Source organism: Eurypyga helias, unplaced genomic scaffold (assembly GCF_000690775.1).
Source record: "Eurypyga helias isolate BGI_N326 unplaced genomic scaffold, ASM69077v1 scaffold26027, whole genome shotgun sequence".
NCBI classification, from domain to species: domain Eukaryota; kingdom Metazoa; phylum Chordata; class Aves; order Eurypygiformes; family Eurypygidae; genus Eurypyga; species Eurypyga helias.
Genome location: NW_010261519.1, coordinates 6,253 through 17,531, shown reverse-complemented (window position 1 = coordinate 17,531; position 11,279 = coordinate 6,253). Strand labels below are relative to the sequence as shown.

General features: G+C 49.1%; 1 protein-coding gene across 1 annotated transcript; it reads right to left on the bottom strand.

The window, feature by feature from the left end:
• Positions 1-6,582: 6,582 nt before the first annotated feature.
• EXTL3 (exostosin-like glycosyltransferase 3) lies at positions 6,583-8,730 on the bottom strand (the record flags this gene model as incomplete). The annotated part of the gene is made up of 1 exon (XM_010155406.1): positions 6,583-8,730. A coding segment is annotated over exon 1 (2,148 nt), but the record flags the coding sequence as incomplete, so codon positions are not given.
• Between the last annotated feature and the right edge of the window lie 2,549 nt (positions 8,731-11,279).

Below are 11,279 nucleotides of genomic sequence, written 5' to 3'. Positions count from 1 at the left end.
ACCCAAACCGTTCTGTGATTCTTAGCCAGAAGCATCACTTGGGGACCCCATTGTGCTCCTTGAAATGGAGATACCAAAGCACCTTCCCAGTAGAAAGGACGTGCAAACCTAAGGCACCCATCTGCCAGCTGCGAGCTCAGCACAGCACGGCTGTACGGACACTACCCAAACCGGAGGGAAAGTCACAACGGCATTCCCCCCGCTCCCCGGGTCTGCTCCGATTAACAAGTGGCATTCCGAGCGCCACCGCGGCCAACCAGCCACTGCTGCAGATGCAGCAATGCTTCCGGATTAGACATTTTCCAAAGATTATTCCTTTTTAAACAAGCAGCTCCATTGTATGAACTTTCTCAGCCGGCCACCAAGCCAGCAGAAAAGGACCTTACGCCACTGGAACTGGCTGCAGAGATCAAAGCCAGCTACTTAGTCTATGACAAAGCTGAAGGGAAGGATTAGTCACCGCTGAAAGCCACAGGAGCTGGTGTTGGCAGTGAACCCAGCTAAATTGCTCAGAAATGCCTACAAGCACACACCACCTAACCCCGGAGGAAGAGGAGAAACCAAACTGCTGCAGGGCTTTTCCAGCCACAGCTCTGTCACTGAAGGACCCGCACGCGCCCAGATAAACAGAGCAGTTAGTTGTTCAGGCTGTAATTTCCTAGAACATGAGCACAGGTTGTGAAAATACTGGTTTGGGCTGAGTAGGGTTTAGCCCCAGATGTGAGAAGCCCTTTGACAGCTCAGCTGGGTTCATCGGCAATGCTCAACGCATGACATGGGCAGCACAAAGCCCTTGGGCTTCCAAGTGAACCCAACCAAAAGCCAGTCGTTGCTGGGAAAGCGGGAGAGATGTTACACCAGCTCCACCTAAAACCACGACACAACTGGATAATCCTGATCCAACCCACCTCCCCCAGCAACACATCCCAACTTCGGGCTGGAAAAAAATATTGATTATCAGCTAATGAGGATAAATCTCACTCGTCCTCTGCCTCCCACATACACTGCCCAAGCAGCTCAAATCTTAGATGAAACCTCATTGTTGGAAGCTTGCAGGTGGGTGACTGAGCCACCACACCCAACCCATGCATCCCACGTGATGGATTTGAGACCAGCAATGCCAGCAGCCACCCTGGGCTGCCTGCGAAGGGCTCAGGAGAGGAGAAGAAACATGGCAAGCCCTGAGAAATAAAAGCAACGTCGTTTGGAAATCACTGTTCCAGGTTCCAACATCCCTGTAAAGAGGTGAAGCAGTTGTCCCGAGGAAGCTGTCTGTTTTCCACACACCTTCTTCTGGTGTTGCTCGGACCTCTGCGGTCTCTGGCAAGCAGAGAAAGCTCCTCTGGCAACACAGGACTAAGCCCCGGCAGTTTGAAAGCAGCAGTTCCTCTCTCTCCTTTACTTAAAAATGAGACGCTTTATCCTAATGATACTTAAGACAAGCAAAAAAAGGATTAAAAATGTGTATTTGTCTGGTTTAAGAGACAGACTGACCCCACAGTGCTGGAGTGGAATGGCAGAGGGTGCATACGGTGGGCCAGGATTATTTTTTTACTCCAGATTAACCAAATCTAGGGTGTTCCTGAGCTCAGCCTTCCCTTTCCCAGTCTCCTCCCATCTCCAGGGCATGACACACAGGCTGAGAAATGTGGGTAGGAGAGGAGGTAAGGGGAGGCTGCTGAGCGCACAGTTTGTTTTCCTGGCTTGGAATGCAACTCCTGGGGGGCTTTAAGGAAGTTTCTGAAAGGGAAATGGGTAATTTAATTGCTGCATTAGAGGATCTGCTCTGTTTGAGTGCAAGCTGCTCCAGAGCTTAATCACCTCACTGCTTGGGGCTTTGTGCCTTCCCCACCAAACCGAGGGCACACGCCGCACTGGCAGCCTTCTGCAACATGCATTAAAGACATTAAAACAAACTCTCTCTAGCTAACTCTGGCTGTTCAAACTCAATTCATTCTTTTAAATGTCTAGGATTAAAACCAGAGCAGGAAGAGGGAAATTAATCCTGTCCCCCTGCCCCAACCGATGTCCTGCTCAGAGCTGCGTGGAAGACAGCCGGTGAATCAGCCCTGGAGGACCTGAAGAGCTGCTAAAGCTGCGTTCTGGGTTTATTCAGCATCTAGACTGGGCTCTGTGCTCCAAGTTTTGCTGAGAAATTGCAAGCAAGTGCCCTACAGCAGCCGAAAAGCAGCAGCACATCGCTGCCGAGCACGCTGCAAAGCACAGCAGGATCTGAATCTTCCTGGGTGCATCTTATTACCATTCGCATGGGCTGGATGTGTGGTTGCCCGAATGTTTTGTTTCATTTGTTTCTCTTTCACTTTTATTCATGTGGATGAAAATGCTGTCAAGGAATTGCAAAGCAAAGAGTGAGGTTGCTCCTGTCATTGCCTGTACACTATTTCAAAATCCCCGAGCATGGAGATGCTGAAAGGGGAAGCTGGAAGGCTCTATCCTAAAATCAGGCCAGATCTTCTCTTTAATGACTCCTTTATTCCACCACTGGAAATCTTTCCAAGATTACTGTGGGTGCAGGGGCAGTGCTGGAGCAGCAGCCAAGTATCTCCATTTCACCCAAACCCCAGTGCAGTCCTTCCACCTGTTCAGAGCAGATTTAATCCAAATTCCTTTCCCCTTTTCTTCCCTGTAAGTACGGAAACAGCAGCGGCACTCGCTGGTGAGCTCTGAGCAGCACCGAGCTGGGGACTTCAGCAATGATATGACTTAGACAGGGGCAACGGGTTTAAATTGAAAGTAGGCAGATTTAGGCTAAATATAAGGAAGAAATCCTTCCCAGAGAGGGTGGGGAGGCACTAGGACAGGTTGCCCAGAGAAGCTGTGGATGCCCCATCCCTGGAAGTGTCCAAGGCCAGGCTGGATGAGGCTTGGAGCAACCTGGTCTAGTGGAAGGTGTCCCTGCCCATGGCAGGGGGTGGCACTGGGTGGGCTTTGAGGTCCCTTCCAACTCAACCCACTCCACGATCCTAGGAATGCCATGTACAGGAGGGCTCTTCCCCTCACTACAAGGGAGTGGAGCTCAACCACTGGCAGGGGTCAGTGTCTGGGCAGTTTTTAGCCCCTTGAGTACAACATGACTTTGCCAGATGCTGCAGACGCCTCGAGGGATGCACCAGCGCCGCGTGAACGTCGCAGGGAGGTGCTCAGAAGGTAACCAGGGGTTGCAATCATAGAATCATAGAATGGTTAGGGTTGGAAGGGACCTCAAAGATCATTTAGTTCCAACCCCCGTGCCATGGGCAGGGACACCTTCCACTAGACCAGGTTGCTCCAAGCCACATCCAGCCTGGCCTTGAAGACATCCAGGGATGGGGCATCCACAGCTTCTCTGGGCAACCTGTTCCAGTGCCTCACCACCCTCTCTGTGAAGAATTTCTTCCTGATATCTAATCTAAACCTCCCTGATTTCAATTTGTACCCATTACCCCTTGTCCTATGACTGCAGGCTCTTGTAAAAAGTCATGCAATGTCGTGGCTGGTGCTGGTAGGACCACGCTCTCCACGTTCTGTCTGGGGAAGTTCTCCTAATGAAGCGCTAGAGATGCAAGTTTTTAATCTTGCACAAACAAGACTCTCACTTACAACCTTTGGTTTTTGCTGCGATACTATTGAACGTGAGATGGGAACAGTTTTTACAGCTCAACTCCAGCACAAAGGCACTTTAAATTAGAGGGTAATCTACCTACATCTGTTCCAGGGGCAGCCCTGAACGACTACACACACACCTTCACATTAAATTATATTTGCACCTAGTCACTTCAAGCTCAGTGCGGGGCCAGAATACGTTATCAGACTCCTGTGCTGCTAAGAAAACTGATTTTTTACTAAATTATGCCTTCACAGGAAATCTCTATCTAAGCAAAAGTTTTGAAAAAATCAAATAAATTCTGTAGCCCTGTTTATCTCATTATCCATGAAAGATTCAGAGACCCAACACAGTTTCAAGCTTTGCTCTTGACTAACTCCCAGCCCACCAGGGAAAAGAAAAAACACAACCTGTTTTGGATGAAAGCAGCCCCTTGGTGGGACTTTGGACTACACTGTATTTCCAAGGGTTATGTTTCCAAGGGACTTAGGAGCAGATTATGTCTCCAAGGGTTCTTTCAGCCCTACAGACGTTGCTTTGTCTCATGATGCTGTGATTTACTTTAATAACCTTTGGATGCTTCAATCACGGCTCCCGCTGCTGCTCTTGTGCTGCTCCTCGCACTCATACAGTGCCTGGACCTGCTTCAATCGGAAAGCGGGGAGACCCAAATCTGTCCCAGTCTGCTTCTCTACCCCCCAAATTTCCTCTGCAGAGCTCTGTGCTTTGGGACTTCAATGCAATTCCCTGTACCCCAATGTTACTGGGAAGGTTGTTCGTTGCATCGAGATACAGCGCTGCTTCGAGATCTGAGAGAATTGGATATTCCTCATCAAAAGACCCTTTTTTCTTCCCGTAAGGAAACCAGATTCACAGCTCCACAGTTTCTTTCAACATCAGCAATCGTAAGGGCTTGTGTTTCTTGCCAAGCCCATGTATCCACCTGCTTCTTCCCCTGGCTAGCGCGTCCCAAACGGAGCCTCACCTCTGCTCCCCAAGTTCTTGACCTTTTCCACAGAAGATCCTAGGATCTGTCACTGTCTGGTGACGCCCACTTTTCCTATCATTACAGCACTAAACCATCCATACAGGGGGATACTACAGACACCCGTTGTGATTTAAGCACCCAGTCTGGAGACTGGTACCCCTTTGGCGGGATGGATGCCTGGAGGTTGCAGAGGGTTAAGATCCTACGAGAGATCCCAAAGAGACTTGAGCTCTTAAAAAATGGGATTTAGAAAAATGGGAAGCAAGCATACCTATTATCAGACCAACGTGCTCCTTTGGAAAGGACCCCAGCAGAAACTCGCTGCGCTACCACCCACCATCCCAAGGCGGACACAGAAGCGTTTCCTCCTCTAGAACCACGCGGAACCGATCATCCCCCAGAGCACACAAACCCCAGCCCGCGGCTCGAAGGCGACACGCGGCAGCTCGTGTGTGTCACCGTCCCCCAAAAAGCCAGCGGGCCTCCAACACAACAGATGTGCAGATGAGAGCAGAGTAAAACAAGGCATTAAATTCCATCAACAGAACCATATTTTTCTTGCACAAATAACACCCATTAGCAACTCCAAGGAGAACAATTCCCACTCTTCAGCTCTGAAGGAGTACGCAGTTTTTCAGGAGACACAATGCAAAGATTTTGTAGAATTCAGGCATTCAACAGGACTAATGTGAAAGATTATTTTGCAATTATCCAAGCAATTTTCTCTCCTCATTGTCCCTGGACCACAAGGGTTTTTAAATGTGAGCAGAAGGATTTATTCATCACAATAATAATAAAATGAAATATTAAATCAATGAATCTCTTTGCATGAAGCATAAAGCTCACAGTGCTATTAAGCTTAGTAGCATCCTGTCACATAAACCACACGCAGTTTGCGTACTTAAGCACCATCTCCCGCTTTTATTTTTCCCTTCCCTAATTTGTAAGGCATTATCCTTCCATTTGTCCCCTAAACATGACCAGATTCAGACAACAGTGTTGCTTCACAGGGGCCCTATGCCCGTGTTCTCTTTACAAGGGTAGGTCGAGACTCATATTTACTGTTGATTGCTGACAATGGCCGGTGCAGAAAGCTATGCTGGGATGGCAGGAGTCCTAAAATAAACACATGCATAAATAATAATCTAGGGAGAATTAACTCCTTACAAGCAACACTGCCCACATGCAAGTGAGTCGCTGGGCGTGAAAATGAATGAACTTTGAAGGAGTTGCTTCTTCAGTTCGGCTGGGGCAAAATATAATCAACCCAAAGCTAAGCAAAACCCAATTACAACCTTTGGAGCATGGAAGCTGTTATGGGCATGCTGGCCTTGGCTTTTATTTCCTTCTCTGCTATCCCTTGTAATACAAAGGGGTAAATCACTTGCGAAGCCCTTGCATTAGGCACAGCTTCAGTGGTTCCCTCTTTTGTTTCTGTAACCGATTTATCTGGTCAAGTGCAGCAGCAGTCACTAGTTTGGTACTTAAAAGGTGCCAACTGCCCTCACAGTGTGGCACTTAAGGAGCCTAAAGAAGATTTTCAATAAACTCTCACTCGAAGCCCGGAGATTCATACTAGGCTCCATACGAGCAATTCCTGGTTTGTGGGTGCTAAACACCTAAAGATCCCCTATTTTTACAATTTAGGCTCTCGTGCGTCTCAGCTCCTGCATGTCATAACCCAAAGGCCACTGAATGACTTCTCTCATGACAGCATTTCGTATCGTCTGCGTTGCCACGTCTGCAGAGCGCAGCCGTCCGCCGCTGAGCACCAGCCATGGCATTCTCACAGAAACACCTAAAATGGGTCAAGATGAGTCATACCTGTCATCTCCCTGTTTTTCTCCGCTGATAAAGGTAGAGACTTCTACAAACACTGGAGATGAAGGCTGTCCTAGATGACTTACACTGAGCTGACACACTGCAGAAGAGCTACAGCCAACTTGAACCCCACCAGAAGGCAAGACCATAGTAGCTACATCATTCTTACCATGATTGGGACGCCAATGTCTGGCCACAAGAGATCCTCGGAGGGAAGCTTGGGAGAGTTCCACACTACCACAACTTTATTTAAGTACGGGAGACCATTGAGCCTTTCTAGGGAGTTCATCAACACTTCCTCCCGCTCATAAGTCAACATCACTACTGTGAACTGCTCCCGGGGGATGTTGCCACCCAAGGCAGCCTGGAACTCCTTGCCGGAGCCACCTGCTCCTCCACCAATCGGTCGAAATCCAGTCCCAGACCCCAAAAATTTTGCTTCTGATGGTAAAACAGGGTCAAAGGGAGTGTAGGGGAAGAGGTGGAAAGGCCCCGGAGCAGAATTCCAATTCCTGTAGATGTCCATTGCAGTGAGGGTGAAATTGCGGAGATATTTGGGAGATGCATAGGGTGGTTCAGTTTCCACAGGCCCCAAGTCCAGGTCACCGTTGTCTGCCATATTGGGGTCTGTACCAGCAGCTTTGCCAGACCGATGGGGAATCTCCACGGCAGTTTCTTCTCGGATAGGAGCAGCTGGGATTTGGATTCGAGTCCTTATGATGGCTAAGACTGTGCTGAACACGTTGTCAGAGGTGGAGAAGTAGGTCTCCCACAAGAAGCGGCCCTGCCTCCTCATGGCAAGGAGATCGTTGTCAGAAATGCTTCTCAGAAGAAAGTGCACTTCTGTGATACGTGGCTTTGGTATGATTAACGCTGCCTCGTTCCACTGGATCACATCGTTATAGGGTAGCTGAACTTGCTCTCCGAGAACCACCGGGATGGCTCCAACTTCCAGAGCCTCAAACAGTCTCATGGCACACCCGGCGGAGATCACTAAACGGGTGTCCCCCGGGGTGATTATCAGTGCAAAAGTAGATAGCTTCAGTAGCTCTAGCCTGTCATCCCTTTCTCCACACAGAGCCCACTCAGTGGGCAGACTCACCTTAGGCTGGTTCTTACACGTGAACTCCACCAAAACAAAGTCCAACTTGCTGTCCTGAACAGCCTTCAAGGTGGTGATGATCCGATCGTCGTAGTCAGCTGGGGCATTGCCTTCTATTTCCTCTTCGAAAGAGCGAACCTCCTGCAAGCTAGATCGGAGAGACTCGATCTTCTCCCCCTGGAAACTAAACAGGTATTTACGCTTGACTGGCACCTGGGGCGGGATTTCTAGGAAGTTGGGTTCAGACATAGCATGGACCAGAGGCGATACCACAATATCAAACCCCGGTCGATACTGCACATCGTAAAAGGTGGACTGGGCAATCATGGCGCGCCCCGTGCTGATGTTGTAAATGAAGTTCTGGGTTTCCGATTTCCTCGACAAATTGATGATGAGATGGTTATGTCCATCAGTCCTCCAATATGGCAAAGAGTGCAACTGTTGCTCTAGTTCAGTAGGTTTTGGCATTACGGGCTCTTGCATTTCTCCCACTAAAATTATATACACACAAGCAATATTTGCATTTTCAGTAACATAAACGTTAGTTCTGACAGTCGCCTCAAAGGCTTGTTTAATTAAAGGGTCCAAGGAGCTACCAAAAGGGTAATCGTCACTGTTGTAGACATAGACTGGAAAGCCAGACGTCAACGGGCAGCGCGAGTAGTCAAAGCAGTTGTGTAGCCTGCAGTTCCGGTTGGATTTTGGCAGGGGGAAGGTCACATCGTCTTTGTCTGGCAGCAGCCGGATGGGCAGGGAGAGCTTGGGCTGGTTCTGAGCCATCAGCTCTTTGTAGGAATGCTCGGTCTGGCTGATGACGTTTTTCAGCTGCAGCAGGTCCTGCTTGGCATTTTCAATGCTCTTTTTGCAGGCCTCGATCTTCAAGTTGAGCTTGGCGATCTCGCTGTTGAGCTCCTGCCGCTTGGCCTCCAGCTGGAGCAGCTCCTCGCTGACCGACTCGCGGATACGGCACAGGTCTTGCACATGCTTCACCTCGCACAGCTCGTTGCCGGTCCGAGGGCCAAAGATGCGCTTGCCGGCATCGTCGGCGTCATCGATGGTGGTTAAGTAGTAGTGGGCAATGAGGGGAAAGAAGACGAGGATAACGAAGAGGGTGAAACTAAGCCAGGTGAGCCGTATCCGACTGGACCATCTCAACACCCACGGCTGGCCTCCGTTCCCCACTCCCCCATTCCGCAACATCGTATATCCAGTCATGAGTTCAAAAGTCGCTGCGCGCCCAATCTCGTTGGATCAGTAGCCATAACCAAAAGAGTTTTTATAGCGAGTCTCTTGAAAAAAACTGTTACTGTGCCTGCTTAACGAGAAGCCAATAGAAGGGGAATTTCATCTTCTTGTCGTGCCGACGGCTTTTCTACAGTCGTTTCGCTGCAGGCGCAACTTCTGATCCCCTTGGACTCAACCATTGACCTTCTCACCCACCCCCAGCCCACCCCTGGTCTGCGGGCGACGGGTTGCTGGAAGTGTCACAGCGTTGTCATGGTGATTCAAAGTCTCAACCAGCAGAAGAAAAACACAACGGGATCCAGCCAAACTCTACCGCCGCTCTCGACATCCTGCATTACCATCCAATGAATATGCAGAGGCACCAGCCATTGTGGAGAAGGAGCCAGAAGGGACTCATAGGAACGTCAGTCTCTCTCACCGTTGCTGCGCGGCTGGTGCTCTGCCATTCCTACAAGGGAACAATCATATGTTCAGACAATGCAAACAAAACCCCCCCTCAGCGACCTAAAGTTGTCGCGAGTTTTTAAACGGCGACCGTCCTCTCTATGAAAGAGCAAATTTTGTACATGTCTAACACCTCTGGGGTTAATAGCAGTAAACCTAAGAAAGTGATGGGATTCGTTAGCTGCAGACACATGGCTTTCTCCTGGTTTTCGTTAGGGCTGCATGCTTCAGTGGCCAGACCAGAAAAATCACAGGCCCTGGATCTGGTTTCCTATTTCTGCCTCTGACACTGCCTTGCCATGAAGCTTTGCAGAAGCTGCTTAACATCCACAAACCCCCATCTCCTCGCGTACCAAACGGAGATATTAATGTACACCTGCTCTCCCTGTTCTCCGTTTGATGGCACGTCGTGATCCCGGGACGCAGCAGCGCTGGGAATTCGTACCGTGTAACTGAGTGTAATCACTATTGTTCTGGTCTAGTGACTAGAGCTGATGAGGAATTTTTAGATGAAGTGTTTTGCTTTCATTTCCTGCTGGAAAATTTTGATTCATTGCGAGAGAAAGTTTAAAGGGAACGTACTCGGGTTAGTAATGATTATCTCTGCTGGCTGGCTGCACAGGAGAGAGAATTTCTGGTCCAGACTGGAAAAGTCTACGCTGCACATCAAAGCAAAGATGCCGGAGGTAGGATCTGTTGGGTACCACATCACCCAAGCCCTTCTGCTTGGAAAACTCTGCTTTGGCACTGAATGCCTACGTAGCACGGGTATAAAAGTCAAGGACAGCAGATTCAGCTTTTTGGTCCATGCCAACAGATTTAAATCTAGGCCAGACGAATACACTGCTGTTAGAAACTCCCCCGTCCCTTTTACCAGCATCCTCCGAGGTCCCTAAGTTTCTGGGACATTCTTTCACATACCAGACTTCGCACATCACTGATGAATAGCGCTGGGCTCAGCATCGACTCCGGCACAGCCTCGAGAGAAGCTTATTCATTTCCGCTACAATTTTTAATTAGAGGAAAGTCATCTACACTAGTGACGGTCATTTTTCACTAGATCTATTTAATACTCCTCTCATCTACTCATCAAGAATTAGCAGAAGCAAATCTGAGCTAGAACAGAGATCTGGAAGCAGGCCAAAGCCAAATGGAAGTTCACCTTAAAGGAGCAGAGAGAAGGCAGGAATAATTTTCAGGGTGGTACACGAGTGTGTGTCAGATAAATGGAAGATTTTACTTTAACCAGGAAAAATCATAATGAAAGGGGAAACAAGTGGAATAATCAAGCACAATTCCTAGGCCTATTTTATTACGAGACCATTTGTTGTCGGTAACAACGCCCAACAATTAAATGGCAATCCCCCTCCCCCCACAAAACCTGACCAGCAACTGGGGGTTGCACAGCAGTACAGACGCTTAAAATTAAGACAGATTTAAAATTCATCACGTTGTCTGGCAAACAGCACTAGCGTAAATCTTAGAAAGCCATGAGGATAAAAGGGCTAAAAAGTCAGGAAAAGGCTAAATCAGCTTTCCGAGATCTTGGCAGCGCAGTCGCTGCGGGCAGATGGGGGAGGCTTCGGCTCTGCTGGCAGGACATTTTCAGGCTATTCTCTGTACACCAACTTGCATTTGGCCAGGCCGGGAGAGAGGCTGGTGATGAATGCAAACCCCCAGCGCTTCGGCGCGGGGCTGGCAGTCGGGCGCAGGGAGCCTGGCGATAGCAGCACGCTTGCAGCGCGCCTCCGGGACCGCTTGCTGCACAACAGAAGGGGTTTAGCATGCACCAGTGTGCCAACCAGGTGACTGGAGGCAAAACCAGATCAAAATAAGCTTTTAAAGTCTGTTTTAGTTTTTTTCCCCTCCCCCCCTCTTTTTTAAGCTCTCCACAAGAAATGAAGCTCACGCTGTCACTGCTGCTGCACCAGTCGGTCAGTCCCTGCCATTTGAACATGGTCTCACAGGGTCTGCAAAGATCCTAAAATTGAGACTAGTTTTCTGCAAACAGCTGGCCAGGAGGTGAGAGCTGCCCTATTAACCCTTTTCCCAAGGGGAAACGCCAACGCACACGC